General features: G+C 41.4%; 1 protein-coding gene across 2 annotated transcripts in view; it reads left to right on the plus strand.

Annotated features, from left to right (window-relative positions):
* LOC147045372 (formin-like) overlaps positions 1–15,717 on the plus strand; it is a 41,781-nt gene that overhangs the window by 7,155 nt on the left and 18,909 nt on the right. Inside the window, exons 1-12 of one of the 2 annotated variants that reach the window (XM_085931111.1) lie at positions 39–1,976; positions 2,076–2,196; positions 2,580–2,641; positions 3,854–4,521; positions 5,923–6,064; positions 9,548–9,635; positions 12,518–12,579; positions 12,735–12,823; positions 13,377–13,506; positions 13,595–13,741; positions 13,832–13,891; positions 13,959–14,079. In XM_085931111.1, the coding sequence (XP_085787237.1) occupies positions 540–1,976; positions 2,076–2,196; positions 2,580–2,641; positions 3,854–4,521; positions 5,923–6,064; positions 9,548–9,635; positions 12,518–12,579; positions 12,735–12,823; positions 13,377–13,506; positions 13,595–13,741; positions 13,832–13,891; positions 13,959–14,079 (3,127 nt within the window). In that variant the 5' untranslated portion in view covers positions 39–539. Of the gene's footprint in view, positions 1–38; positions 1,977–2,075; positions 2,197–2,579; positions 2,642–3,853; positions 4,522–5,922; positions 6,065–9,547; positions 9,636–12,517; positions 12,580–12,734; positions 12,824–13,376; positions 13,507–13,594; positions 13,742–13,831; positions 13,892–13,958; positions 14,080–15,717 lie in introns of those variants that run through there. The other variant, XM_085931110.1, reaches the window with a different exon arrangement.

The following is a 15,717-nucleotide window of genomic DNA, read 5'->3' on the forward strand; positions in this document are numbered from 1 at the left end:
CCAGTGAGACGCTTTTTTTTTTCTCCCCCTCAACCTGCAAGTTTGTTGTTTTTTTTCTCTCATGCAACACTCGCCTGGACTTCTAGCTAAAACAGATTGCTTAAGAAGACAGACGTGAAGCAGAAGGAAAAGCTCAGTCATGGACCACAGACTTTATGGCAGCAGCAAGAGAAGGATAATCCACATCATCAACATGGAAAATACGGCTCACCTTCTGGGAATAGTTTGAATTGCTCTGTGAAAGTTGAACTTTCTCCCGTCAAGATTACTACAGGATATAGATATTGAACAGATTGACCTGACACAGGAAACTTTCTCATAGAACTTTTTTCCACTACACTAGTAGTTTTTCTTTGACTCAATGATGATTCAACTTGCATCACACATACAGTAGCATAGTCATTGGTGCTTTCTTGGAGAAGGTAAGAAGAGATTTGTCCATACAAAGACCTTTTTGTTTCCTGCCAAAGTTTGAGGTGGAATAGGAGGCAGCCATATATTTTGGTTTTTCTTTCACTTTATGCCAGTGTGACGTTTGAATGAAAATGGACATGGACAATCCGAGTAATATCTCTGATGCACAAAGACCAAAGCCCTCTAGTACTTTGATAAGTGTCTTCAACAATATTCTCACGAGGGACAGGTCAGATTTGCAACCTGCTGTGCTGACGTCCTTTAAGGAAGTGTCAGATGATGAAGTATGTCAAACTCAAAATGAAAATGAGCTCAAAGAGAGTGAGGATCTGTCTCCGAGGGATGTTGTTAATTCTTGGGAAACTCGCAAGGAGTCCGACAGTCCATTTAAAGGAGAGTTGTCACATTCGTTACACCAAGACACGGTGATCGGAACTAGAGTGGATACATATAGTGACTCTGAAAATGAACAGGAGGGGGCGGGGCTTGAAAGTAGAAGCCTGTCAAAGAAGCTGTTGATTGTCAGGAAACCAAGCTTACCTGGGGATAGCAAAGATTTAAGTGATGGAGATTCACAGCGAGACGCCACTGAAGCAGATATACCACAGTTTCGAACACACGGGTTTAAGATATCGCCTTTGGAATCATTTTTGTCTGCAGACATATCAAGCCAAAGTTCTATCTTGTCAACTTCAGCAATATTTAACAGAGGAGAAGCAACAAGCACAAAAGACCATGGAAGTAAACAAACAAAAGACAGTGGCAACGATGAAGGAATTGATTGTTCTCGGCCAGTTCCCGCCATCATGCTAAATGATAATACATTATCTGGAACATGTGAGCAAAACTACGATGATCGACTGCCTCGCCAAGTGACCTCCTCTTCAAGTCTTGAGGAACAATCAAAAAATGAGGAAACAAAACCAATACTGCAATCATCAAGTGATCTCCAGCAAAGTGACAAACTTTCACCCCAGCATTCAGTTTCTTCTAAAACTCCATCCAAGGACACAACGTACTCTTCGCCCAATTCTTTTCAGATGCCGGCTCTGTTTAGTGGTCTACGGGTGCTCAAGAAAGGAGCAGTTGGGGAAGAGAGAGAGACTGTGTCCGAGATCAAGCAGAATGAGAAAGATGCTGACCTGGCATTGCTCAGTTTAAAGAAAACAGTCAACAAAACCAAGCTCCTACCTGAGCAGAAGACATCAGCTACAACCAAAAAACACCTCGAGCCTAAACCGCTCTCGGAAAATCTGAGAAACAGTCCGCACCTTAACCTTGAAGTTGAAGCCGAAGCTAACAAAAAAAAGGAGTCTGAGGCCGGAGTTGAAGTTGCAGGTGACAAAACCTCCCATCCAGAAATCAGGAAAACCTCCGAGTTGGCATATGATACTTTCCGGAGTATTTTTGGACCTAAATCTGTCAAAAAGGAAAAAACTGAACCTGTGGATCTGGAAGCAGTGAGAAAGAAGATTAGGAATGACAAAGAAAGTCTCCGATCTATTTTTGAGAGATCCTCCAAATCTCCCAGCAGGGAACTGAAAGCCCCCACGGAAGCCAACGTATGTCATCACCTCCCTCCGTTGTTCTATTCACATTTATGATGATCATAAAAAAAATACAGTACCAATTTTTTCATGAATACACTTTTGTTCTGACAGACGGAGGCCACGTCACCTGCGGACAGTGAGGACCGGACCCCGGGTCGTTTGCAAGCTGTGTGGCCACCACCCAAATCCAAAGATGAAGAAGAAAAAGTTGGGCTCAAGTACACAGAGGCAGGTAAGAAACAGAATTTACAAATGCTAAAACTCATGAATTTTGGTTTAGGTGGTTCCTGTTTCTCCTATTTCTGCCTTCATTCATTCGAATCCACGTTTGACTTGCCGAAATGTTTTATGTAGTGCAACACGTTGTCACCTGCCTGATTAAAAACTGGTTGCTTAAGTTGCAATACTGGTCCATCCGTGAGCAGTGACTCAACCCTCTGTAGAATTTTATCATTTGTTTTATCAAACCCAGATGCTAGTCTTGCAGGGCCAGAAATTCATCGTTCTTCTTGTTTGATTTATCATTCTGTTTGAAAAGGTGCAAACACACAGATAATGATGATAAGTGAATTTTTGCTGTCATCAAAATATGATTTGTGCTCTACTTGCTTTCAGAGCACCAGGCTGCCCTCCTGCAGCTCAAGAGGGAATGCAAGGAAGATTTGGAACGAATGCACGTAAGTTGTGTCACTGTGTCGATGATATGTGAATAGATCATAAATAGTGAGACTGGAGGGACACTGTTCAGAAATTAACATCCGTACAGTAAATGAATGGAAATACATTTACCTGCACTTTACCATTATGGACGCAAGATGGCGCTAAGTAATTGTGAAATGTTATAACACAGCAGCAGAGAACCGGTAGCCACAATCCACACAATTTGCCTCTACATTACAGTCTATCAATCATTCAGAAAGTAGATTTTGTTTCAAATGTAATCAAGACATCTTGGGTTATTTTCACCTGAATACTCGAGAGATACGATTCATTTTTTATTTGTATTGCGCATTAAAAAAAAACTGATGGAGAATGAACACAAATACAGCAAAAGAATTAAAATTACATCAGGAAATATTTTTTTTAATGTGATCAATTGTTCAGTGCATGTTTATTTACATGTAAATGGTTGATATGAAAAAAACAATTGTAACAATTATAACAATTAATAACAATTATAATTATAAGTATTGTGTTGGGATCAACTGCTGTTGTCTCTTTTCAGTGAAGTGAAGTCACTGCTATCATGAAGTTTGGCAAAGTTGTATAGTTGAAGCACAGTAGTGGGAACACTTTTGATTTATAAAAAGATTGAAATATATTTTGGTATAAAATTGAGAATGACTATAAGACATGAAGACTTAACAATCAACCACAACTACTAGACATCATTTTTCTTAATGTATTGTCACTTGATTATATAACATGAAGTTAGTTATATAAATTGATTCATTGGCAAATTCCTCAATGAAACTCTGAGCTCAGGATTTTTTCTAGAATCTCTCTGTTTAAAACCTTTAATTTACCCTCCTTAATAGACTGATGTCGAGACTGAGAAACATGTCGGCCCACAACAAAGGGTGGGAACGTGCCTCATGCTGTTTCGAAGTGAAACAAGTTAATAAGGAACATGTGTAAGGTTCATTGCCCAACAATTTCCTTGTTGTGTTCAATCAATACTTTGCTTTGTTTGTTTCTTTTTTTGTTGTTGTTTGAAATGTCAAATGGCCTTTTAGTTGATAGATTTTCTCTGAGCAAGCCATGGACGAAAAAATATATAAAATAATGATAGAATATATTGTGCAACAATCATTTTTATCCAATACAGCTTATTAAAAGTATTCCGTTGGAACATGAAATGACTAATATCCATGATTGTGTTTTTACAGTCTGATTTTGAGCTTGAACTCTTCCAACTTCGCGGCGAGCATGCTGTTTCAATATCAAACCTTGAAGGCATCATTGCCAAGATGCAAAAGGACAAGATCTGCAATGTGGAGGCCAGACAAACCCGAGACGTGGCTGTGTCGACTGCAGATAACCCAACAATCAAACCTTGGCGAACTGTGGGGATCCAGACAGACAGGGAGACGTTCATCAAAAGCCCAGAGGGCGAAGCGGGCGGTCTCGCTCAAACAGCTGGCCAAAACTTGCCGAAAAAACTTAACTTGGACTCTATCGGACTCAATCTGGGGATTAAAACGGCTTCGGGGCCTGCCGAACCAGCCCCGCCTCCGCCACCCCTGCCAGGCTCCTTGGGACCGCCGCCACCCCCTCCACCTCCCCTACCAGGCATTACTGGAGTGCCGCCGCCGCCGCCACCAGCTTTACACGCCGGGGGTGGCCCACCACCACCACCCCCTCCCCCTCCTGGTCTACCTGGAGCAGGGCCTCCACCTCCTCCCCCTCCTCCAGGCGGCAACCCCCCACCACCTCCACTCATGGGGGGGTTCAGTTTCAAAAATATCTTAGAAAAGCCCCCTCGGAAGCCCGCTATCGAGCCCGCCTGTCCCATGAAGCCTCTGTATTGGACCAGGATTCAAGTACATGACGATAAGTATGTACAAGTATGCACTTTTACACTCAGTTATGATCATGAATTAGCAAAACTAAGGATTTTGAACATACAGGTAGAGGTGGGAAAAAACTCGCCATTCTTAAACAATCATTCAAATTCCAATTAGTGCAATGAGAACTTCTCACGTGGTCCAATTGGATCTGTCGAGTAGAAAGAATTGTTGGCCTCGGCACCATTCCCTTGAACTGCGGAGACTGTATTTGTAAGTGGATTATCCAGCCCATTTACTGTGGTTGTGGTTGCTGCCTCATGAGTGCCAGGCGTTCAACTTTATGACCTTGTATTTCCATGGCTGGATTAGTTGGGGGAAGCCGTGTTTTGGTCCGCACGTTCTCACCGGACAAGGCACCGCAGCAGCACCTATAAATTTAGCCATAAAGGGTCGAGTTAAGGGGTACTAAAAGGGTTTGACTCTAAGTGGATCAGCTGTGTGATCTTTGGTAATGGTGTGATGGTCTAAAGAGTGTGGAGTTTGAAATGTTGCTAGCGCCTCAAATGTGAACCAAAGCACACATTTTACACGACAAGCATTTTAATTAGTCTAGCCAGTATTTTCTATGGAATTCAAAGTCTCAGAACCTTCGGGAGAAAAATCTTCTTGGCCAATGGTTAGTTAGACTCAACACTAATTTTGCATTATTAGCAGTGTTTGTGGATTTTAGGTCATGGGTGAGGTCATTAGTGCCTATTAGCACTTTGGGTTTTTTCTTAATGGCAATTTAGGAAGGTGAGGTTAAGTATGTCTCGAATAGACTTTGGTTGTCCTTTTTTTTTTTTTCTTCAAGAGATTCTGTATGATTTCCATCCACATTTACGTTTAGTCAAACTTAAACTTGCTGTACCATTTTCATAGTGTAAAAAAAAAAAAAGATTAGCTAAACTACAACACAGTCATTTTATGGAGCCGAAAGCATTGTCTCTTGATTTGATTACCATAATTTAGGGTTAGCAGACGACTGATGTGTTGGTAACAGCAGAGTGTTAAACATCCTCTTGACTTTAAGCAGCTCGTGTTCTCCTTTTTACATCTGTTTGTTTTTATTATCCATGTTACTCAGCAACTTCTGAATACATTGTAGTTCATTTGCTGGAAATGTTCCATAAGGACAAAAACAAGCTTGCATCAATGTTTGGTTGTTTTTATCACCTCGGGCATAACTAGTGCTCCTGCATTTTAAGTGGGAGAGTACAGTCTGGTTTAGAAGGTTAACGTCCATGTTTTTTGGTCTCAAAGTGGAAATGTAAATGTTATAAAAGTTTCTAGGTACACTCAGTAAACATCTGTAATCTCCCTAAAATGCAATACACAAATTCTGTTTGGAAAGTTGAATCACAGCCTTCATCTAATTACAGCAAATGTTCTTTGTTTATTTTTTTCAGCAACAAGACTTTGTGGGGCTCGCTAGAGGAGCCAGACATCATTGATCCAAAAGAGTTTGAAGAGTTTTTCTCCAAGGCCACAACTCAGCCAATGAAGAAACCTCTGTCGGATACGTATGAGAAGAAAGCGAAAACAAAGAAGGTAGAGTTACTTTATATCCACTTTCAATGTATTTGTCATGCATTTCTAGAAATTACACACATATGCATCTTGTTCAATACAGCAGCCTCAAGGCTTTTTTTTTCTTTAAGGTTAAATGCAAATGTATTGTACATAAAAGTTAAATACAACTGAACTCCACCTACCAGAACTGGAAAGCTTCTGTAATATTACGCAAAGTTGAAACAAAACAGTAAAACACTTGACCTTACAATTTGACCGCAAATGACAAGAATTGGCACAAGATGTGGGAATCATCTACTTTGAATTAGTATCATTTTCAAATAATCGATGGAAAAATCGATAGAATAATCGTTTCTAAAAATATTCAATCATGACAGCTCCACAACAATTTTATTATGTGTAATATGAATTGGTGGGTGGGTTGCTAGGTTACTCGGTAGCCAGGTTGAGACAGTAGTGACATCAGAGGTGTCTTCCCACAAACATTGGATGGAATTTCAAATTGTACAATATTTAACTTGTGAGGTTCCACTGTATTTAGCCTTCACCTAACCACCTAATGCGTTAAACATATTGTCGGTTCTGAACATCTGCTACAGCCATTGCCCTGTCAGCACGTTGGCCGCCTCGTGGTCCTGACTTTGGCGTCCGAGTAGACAGTCCCCTTTAAATCTATACACATCCTTTATTCTGATCAATTTGTCAAGGCTCCACACGAGTCCACAGGGCCACAATGTGTGTGTGTGGCCACGTGTATGTGTGTGTACGGTGTCCTTGGTCTCCATCCTCAAATCATCCCATTCAGTCTGGTCACTCTTAAAGTGGCAAAAGCATTTGATCCAACTAAAGTCAGCCACAAGCAGACACAAACACTTCCAACTGTCTCCTGTCGGGGCTGACAGGGGCTTCTTCACTGCTGTTCTTCTAACAGGCTTAGAAGAAGTCTAACGCGACTCATGGAAACTTTGCTGGTGCAGCAATCGAAAAGCTTTCTTTGAAAAGTAACACATTAAGAGATACTCATTTTCAGGTCTATATTTTTTTCCTGTCTTCCAACTCCAGCTTTGATGACTCACATTTCTAAATAAACTATTTAATAGTGCGGGCTTAAAACGTGCTGGAAAATCCAGAAAAAGCTGTTAATATCATTAATCTTAAAAAAAAAAAAAAAAAGGCTTTCAAAGGTCAGCAACAGCATAGTTATGTGAGTAAGCTTTAATTAATGAATAATTAATTAAGTGACAAACCTAGCACGTACATGCAGTTCTGTGATGCTAACAGGTTTTGGGGCATTAATGCACTTGCCCCAAAAAGTGTTGCCAGATCATGTTGTCCCCACAGCCCAGGGCAGACAAGTAGGAGGGACTGGAATGTATTTGTGCATTATGCATATGATCCACTTCCCTGATCTCCAACAACTCCTCACAGCATTAAGTTTAATGTTAGGGGATGTAGCTGATGCCTCCATGAGTGATAATCTTTATCATGTGTGCCACAGAAAAAAAAAAAAAATAAATCAAAGTTCCTGTTTATTCTGGAGCCTTTCTCGATGTGTTGATTAGCATATCAAAGTAGAGGAGCCGACGTTGACGACAGCTTTTTTTTTTTTTTGCCAGGGTGGGCTTTGTGTAATTGCAGGCATGTGGCTTCAATCCACTGGCGTTGCACATATAGGATTTGGAAAGAGGAGAGCAAACAGTTTGCATGTCACTGCCGTCTTGATTGAATGATGACAAAAGAGGAGAGAGATTGTTAAAAGTCAAACAAAATAACAATTTCCTTTACCCTTATAAATTCAACTTTCTGCATTATCTGTTTCCCGACATTTGCAGCTTTTAAGTGCTTGATAAGAATCCCGTATGCACAATCATGGTACGTTTATTGAAGACATATTTGGAGGGTGTGTAAGCTGAAGACCAGTGGGTGTGACTGGAGTTTGTTGAGTTTATCAAGTTGGTTAATGATGAGACACTTGTTATTGCTGCCGGAGTGATAACAGACAGATAGTCGGACGAAGGTCAGCAGTTCTGCTCAGTCGTGCAAATTGAGACTGCTTGATTCATCCCACTGCCAGTGACAACAGCCACCTGCTTTTTCTTCTTCTTCCACTTTCTTCTTCGATCATTACCTCTGCCAATGAAGTTCTATTTCTATCACATTTAGGTTTGGCTGTAATTTTATGCGCAACGTCTCTAATTTTCTGTGATGGAATTTCCCGAAAGATAAAATGTATCATTTGTAAAGGGAAGAACTTGAAAATGAGTTGAGTCCAATTTGAAATCAATTATGAAGCAGGCTAGCTGTATTTTAAAACCAGCCTTGGATTGTTTTGTAATGTGTGAGGAAAAACATAATCAATGTCAAAAGCCATCAAGGTTGCAATTAGTTTCTCGTGCTCATTTTAGGATCCCACTCAATAACTGAAAGGAGGTAACAAAAGACGCACATTCAAAGAAATTCACTTATTGATTTCACATGGTTAAAAAAGGCTTAGCCAGCCCGGGGTCTTGTTTCATTTTAATAGCTCCTTTGCGTTTTCCCTTCAAGATAAACAGTTCCCCTTTCCTCCACAGGAGGGAGCCGTTTGCTATTGATGTCTATCTATCTCAGCATCAGCATCGGACATTTATCCTTCTACCTTAGTCTATCTTCAATGAATGAGACCAAACATCCAGCATCTTTTCCCATTAGCTGAACTGTTTGGGCTAATTGGCAAGTTTCTGCAGCCACAATGAGAGGGAACGGCTCCTGGTCCGCTTTAAGTGTGGCCCGTCCAAAGTGCTTAATTAGAGGTGTTGAGGAAAGCCTGGTACTCCCAGAGTGGGAGATCCCCAGTGATCCAGGTAATAGAGCTGGAAGCAGCATGGCACCCACTAAGGTCCTGTAATGCAATACCCACTTCTAAGGCTTCTGCACGCCAGCTCCCACTGGACAGCCCAGTAGCCGACAACACCATAATACCTAATGAAGAAGCCTGACACATTAAGTTTTAGAGCAGAGCCCTACCTTGCCAAAACTCTCTTCAGGTTTACAGCTAATTCAGTCATAAGTAATTGTGACCATGTGTAGGCACAAATAAAAATCCTGTGAATTTATAGTTTGTTATAAAACAAAACAAAACAGAAAAACTGCGTCTTGTTGCCTCGCTCTTCGAGACTGTCCTTTTATGGTGCTACTGATGATGCTTGTGTTTTCACTGCGACTTGATTATTTTGATGATATCTCTCGTGTGTTATCTGGTGAAGCGGCGTTTCCCTTTCCAGTTTGGAGTTGATGTCATTGTGACACTGCCTTTCCATGCAGGTGTGTGCCAGCTCTGTATTTCCAAGCTGGATGTGTCACCATGAAGGGTCGTGACAATTGTCCATTTTTATAGTCCGATAATAATAAACCGTCAATGTCCTGTTATCTGAAAGAATCATCATCAGAAGAATGTTACACAAGTAGATGTTCTCCCTCTGTTCTGACTAACAATAGCAAGGAATTTTGGTTTCTCTCCAGAGAATCAAGCTGCTGGACGGGAAGCGTTCGCAAGCTGTCGGCATCCTTATATCAAGCCTGCATCTGGAAATGAAAGACATTCAGCAAGGTAAAAAACATTTCCTGCTATCAGCATGTCCACAATCATTTTTTAATGTCTCAAACAAAGAGATCATCATTGAAATGCCATGTTCTAAATCAACAATGTTTCCATTGAGCAATAAATAGGGGAGGCCTCTTGATGAAATGCAGATGAGGTATTTTTTTTGTGATGAACTGGGAGCTCAACAGCGCAGAATAATTTCCTACATTTGCAACAGCATCTAAGTTGTAACCAGAGACATGTTTTAGTATTTCTTTCCCTTTCAACTGGAATGTGTAGAATTTCAGTTTCCAGTTTCCACAATGGGAAAGAAAATGCCCCAATTAGTCAAAATGTGAGACAGCAACCACTGGCATGAAAACAGACAACTCAGTCTAGCTCAGATCCCATCTGCGCTGTTTATAATCAGAAAGACGTCTGCCTTAATTGAAGAACCGCACGCTTAGCGGCTCGTTTGTGGGAAATGCAGGCATGCATGTAAACACATAAAATAGCGCCTTCAGAACAGCGTTGGATGCGCCGAGAATGGGTCCTGTCCAGGGATTGCGGCGGAGGCTGTTTGCCGCCTGCTAGTCTGAGCACGCGGCCAACAAATCTGTTTATTGTAGCCAGTGACGGTTTCCACAAGCCTAATGGGACTGACACCCCGCTAATGATCTAAACATGAACAAAACCACCTTCAACTGTTTGTAGGAACGAAAGCTACCACATAAAACACAAGCAAAGAAAGCCTCGCTTGGAAACCGATTGCTGTATCCTTTGCGACGCTTTCTCTCGATTATTTGCTCAAATGGAGCCCTCACGCCTCACTTGCTTCTGATTTATTTGTCTTTTAAGGTTTAAAATGGACAATTTGAAGCTTTATTAATGCTTACATGTAGCCTGGCTTACTTGCAGGGTACATAAAGTGAACCCCACTTTTATCACAGGAGGTTTGTTCCAGATCCACCTGCAAAATAGAAAAAACATATACAACATATTTCTTCATACAAACACATTTAAAACTCTTCCAACGTAGTAGTACACTCAAAATTCAGACTTGCCTGTGCAGTCTACTTTAAAAACAATTCAAATCCCCATTATAACAGCGGAGCAAACAATTAACGGCAGAGGAACATTAGGGAGAGACAGAAAGAATAATAGAAGACCTCCCTCTGGTCAAGGAGACGGTTTGAACTGCACCCATCAGAGTGACTTAGGGACTTGAACGGCCACCATGTTTCAAGAGCAATAGGGGGGTCTCCCCCCCATGCAACACCTCAGCCCCCCCGCCCACTACACACACATACACACTCCTTCTCACCTAAGCCGATGAGTGAAAAGTGGAAGGAAAGGGTGTGAGAGGGTTGGCAGGCAAGCTTTGATCTGTCGCCGTGGAGAGATATCCGGCTCCCCTCGGATCAGAGCGTTGCCGTACACACTGGAGAGGGCCCCCCTTTGGTGTGTGATTGACGGCTGCATGGCTGAGGGACTGAATAATCCACTCTAATAAGATGTAGGAAATGGACCTCCAGCGCTCCCTCTGAACCAGACCACATTGACAGCTTCACTGCAAGGGCAGCCACCTGGGAACCAGAATGCAACATATTACCTTGTTAGTTGATTGAAACGAGGAGGTCTGGGTAGTGTTAATGGCGAAGCATTTGGACCAATATTTTTCAGTCTGTGTGCCAGGTTGTGGTGTTTTTAATACAGGAAAAAAAATGAAATTCCTTTTTTTCTTCCAATGACACCGTTGAGAGCAGAAATTCCGTTTGTTAAATGATCATGGAAATAAAGAATAGATCGACTTATTTTCTGTGATTTTTTTTTCTGGTCACTTCAGGTCACACGGTCCTGGCCACTTGTTGCTAAGAGTAGTGCAATCATTTATGTCCAATTGGTAAAATGGTTGAATTTATACTGATCTTTTGGACTTTTCATGGAAAATGCACAGCAAATTAGCTCATTTGAATCTTAAAAGATACAATTTTTTCTCGTTAAAGTAGTAATTTAAATGTTTTACTGTACATTCACTGCCGGAGGTTGAGGGGGGACCGAGAGGTCACTGCCCCCCACCAAAACATGTTTGGACCCCACCCTCCCATGTGACAGGCCAGTTTATTGAACTGGGAATATTTTCCAATTTGTACTGGAATTTCTTTTCTGCATTTGTCCCCATCCACCAACAGGAACCTTTAACAAATATATATCAGTGCTTTTTGAAAAGTTTTTGAAGTTTGTGAAAAGAAATTATTTTGAGGACACCCTGAGATATTTTTGGACCCCAAGGGAAGAAATATTGATATCACACTGTAAAAGATAATGATATTTTCCTCATCAACTGACAAATATGCAAATTTAGGTTTTCTATACTGTCAAAATTCTGCTAGTATTTTTTGCAAAATGGTCAATTGGTGATTGATTATCTGTCAGATGAGCCATCCCCATGCCCCTCCTCCCCCACTAGGCCATAAAGCTCTCATAAATAGCGTAGGAATTACTTTCCCTTTCAGCGCTGTCATCTATAGTTACGTGAAAACCACACGTGATGAAGATGAAGCAAAACTTGTTCTAGGAAATGAATTGCATCTTTCACATTTGTTGACATGAAAACATGTTTTAACTCTTGCCAAGTAACAACATCACCAAATTGGAGTCAATTTTTTAATGGTTGCTCTCCCATTTAATCCAAATCGACAATGATAAATGACTTATCATAATGTTATTTGCTACAAATCAACAATATTTCATTTTTATTTTCCATTATGAGTCGGAAAAACAAGTTTGCTCTTCTCAATGATACGCTGGGAAAGCTTAAACGCCAGAAAGCTTTGGCCAAGATCTTTTCTCATTCTTTTATTTATTAGACTGTCTGTTTATAATTAATACTGTGTTTATTCTTTCAGCTGTTCTTACTGTGGATAACTCTGTGGTGGATTTGGAGACCATTGAGGCTTTATATGAAAATGTAAGTACGTCCATTAAAGTTTAAAAAAAAGAAAGGCAGGGGGGATACCAATGTATTTGTAAAACTTTTATAGCAGATCTGTTTGTATTGCTGCCAATAAAATTTACTAGCATTTAAATTCTACTGTAAGATTGTTGTTGTTTTTTTTATCGCAGAGGGCTACTCCTGATGAACTGGTCAAGATCAAGAAACATTATGAAACTTCCAAAGAGGATGAGGTCAAACTGCTGGACAAACCTGAACAGTAAGATGGCTCCTTAGAATAGTCAGACATTCAGACAGTACCAGATAAAAAATAAAAAAATAAAAAAAAGTCCCCTCCGCAGTTTCATGTCGTCAAGGTCAAGTAGTTCGGGCCAGTTAATGAGGCCTAAATCCAGTGGTGCCGCTGAGCCTGGCCTTCCCATTTCCATGTTTGACCAGAGCTGTCACTATAGCTGCCTGAGTCATCCCTACTCAGTGTCAGCGGACTCTAATCACACAGGATGTTACAGCTCCGCTCCCCTCCGACACGCCACTGTTTACATAAGTCGTCCCACGTTGGGCCCAGGCCAACTTTGATCAGTCCCTAGATGCCGCTCGCTTCTTTTTCCCCGCCGACCCCTTTTCAAGGCCAGCCAAGCGAAACCCCCTATGACAATCGCCTGCCAGGTCGCACCAGCACTGACTCAGCCGGACCTGCACGGGGGAAGCGTGGCCTGCCAAGGACCCGGAATAGTCCTTCCTGTTAGACGTTTTGTTTAATTCTGTCATAACACATCACACCCGTTTTCTCCTCCTCCCCTTGTGTTTTCCAGGTTCCTGTATGAGCTCTCCCAGATTCCCAACTTTGCAGGTCGAGCGCACTGTATCATCTTCCGGTCGGTCTTCCTCGACACCATCTCCTCCATCCGCCGAAAGGTGGAGATTATAAAGAGCGTATGCAAAGTGAGAACACCGCTACAATAAATCATCATGATGCTAATTTAAGGCTTTCTGTGATAAAGCCGTGTGTGTGTCTGTGTCCTGTGTCCAGGAATTGCTGGAGTGCAAAAGTGTGAGCAAGGTATTGGGTCTCGTTCTGGCCTTTGGGAATTATATGAATGGTGGGAACAAGACAAGAGGTCAGGCTGACGGTTTTACACTCGAGATCCTCCCCAAATTGAAGGACGTCAAGAGCAGGGTAATGGTCTACTAAGGCTGCGCCAATAATTACTATTGATTACTAATTGACCATGATTACAATTTTATGACAGAGAACTTTATTTTTCAGGACACTCACGTCAGTCTGGTGGATTACGTGGTTTTGTACTACCTGCGAAATATCGATAGCGTGAGTTACCTTCAGTTGAATAAACATGCTTATAAAATACATACATTTTAAAAGTGTCTTATTCCAGGATGCTGGTACTGACAAGAGTGTCTACCCCTTGCTGGAACCACAAGAATTATTGCAGGCTGCACAGGTCAAGTTTGACGATCTAACGAAGGATCTCAGGAAGCTGAAAAAAGATTTGACAGGTATGTCTACCTTCATGATAACTTCAAGCAGTGTTAAAAATGGACAGATAGATGGGTTTATTTTATTTATTTTAGTTTTATTTCTTTTATTGTATTTATGCTATATATTTTATTTCTTTTATATTTTATTTTCTGTTATTTTTATGTCACTTTTTTGGTTAGCATAAAATACTGGCTTTCCCTCTGCCTGGATGAAGTAGCTGACTGTTTATCTTTTAATGTATCCTGGGTGTGTATGCAGTGGCGTCAGTGTTGGAGTCAACTTTCTAGCCATTCAATCTTGGCCAGCCTGGGCCACATAAAGGTTAAAGGCGATGCTCCCATGCACCCCTGATGTCTGTGGTTATTTAAATCAACCAATAATACGGCATGTGAAAGCAATTACATTTGCTCTCAGTCTTCTCTTAGATTTTTTTAGATCGCTGTTAAAGCTTTCTCCTTTCTGACCTGGGGGAAAAATACAAAGGGTCTCCTAAAGGAGCCAGACCCACCTCAAGCTGTCACTCATTTATGAGTGGAAGACCCGAAGACAATAAATGCAACAGCGCTCGTATTTGATCTGCGCCAGCGCAGTCTGGCACAGTAGTCCTCCAGGGCATAAGCATCACACGGCCAGTGTTGGACTTTTGGTGAGCCCCACCTATGACTCCCACCAGCTATTATCCTGTGCAGCCTCCAGGAATAAATATTTATGCTGCCTGTTATAAACTCGCCTAAAGAAAGCAACTGGTCTTAATTACAACGCAAACACATTGGAGACGGTGTGAAACGTTCACACTGAATCCTATTTTGAGATTTGACTTCCTCAAGCAAGACTGTGTGTGCCCCTCACCTGATTCTGAGATGGCGACTGCAGTGTCTTTACTCTCTGACCTTGGGTTAAAGGTCAGGAGACTTGGTGCTAGCACATCTCTTCCACCCTCTTCCAAATTGCAGCTGACAGTTTGCATCAATAGATAATGAGATGTTTATGCATGAGTTTTTATTGTATTTTTATTGATTCATTTTCATTAAGGCGACATTCCTCTTTGAACGTGCACGTTCATTACAGTGGACAGCAGTTGCACTGATGCTCCCAAGCAGATCCCATAAAAAAGAAACAGAGTTCTTTTGCTACTCGGGGGAGTTTAGTGTTTCACAGAAAGCCTGGCTAGCAGTTAGGCATTCATCACTGTGGCAAATCAGACTGTGTCCTGATTTTAAATGGCCCTTAATGTCACTTTCAGACATGGCCTTTAGTCTGAAGTCCATTTTACAATGGAGGCTGCGCTCGGAATGCCATGTGTGGAGTCTCACTCATTTTCACTTGACATGTCTAAGTCTCTAATACCCAGATCATCGATGGTGTATATTTTCTTCTTTTTTTGGTTTTCTGAAGTGGAGACAAGTATGTATGAAAGGTTAAGTCAACAAACTAAATGTCAATTGTTTTTTTTCACACTTATTGCCCCACAGTCATCGGCATCTTACGTCATTTCACGCAATAGCCGGTGGACGTTCTTCCGCAGAGCTTTCGCAGATTGTGCAAAACATTTGTAAGTGCTACTCAAGCACCGCGGGGTATCCGACGAGTGTTTATCTCTTGCGTGTGGGCTCCTCCTTGGATGCACTTGCAAATCGCCGCTGGCTCAGGAAAGG

The sequence above is a fragment of the Syngnathus leptorhynchus genome, chromosome 15 (genome assembly GCF_054491065.1).
Source record: "Syngnathus leptorhynchus isolate UIUO chromosome 15, UIUO_Slep, whole genome shotgun sequence".
Taxonomy (NCBI): domain Eukaryota; kingdom Metazoa; phylum Chordata; class Actinopteri; order Syngnathiformes; family Syngnathidae; genus Syngnathus; species Syngnathus leptorhynchus.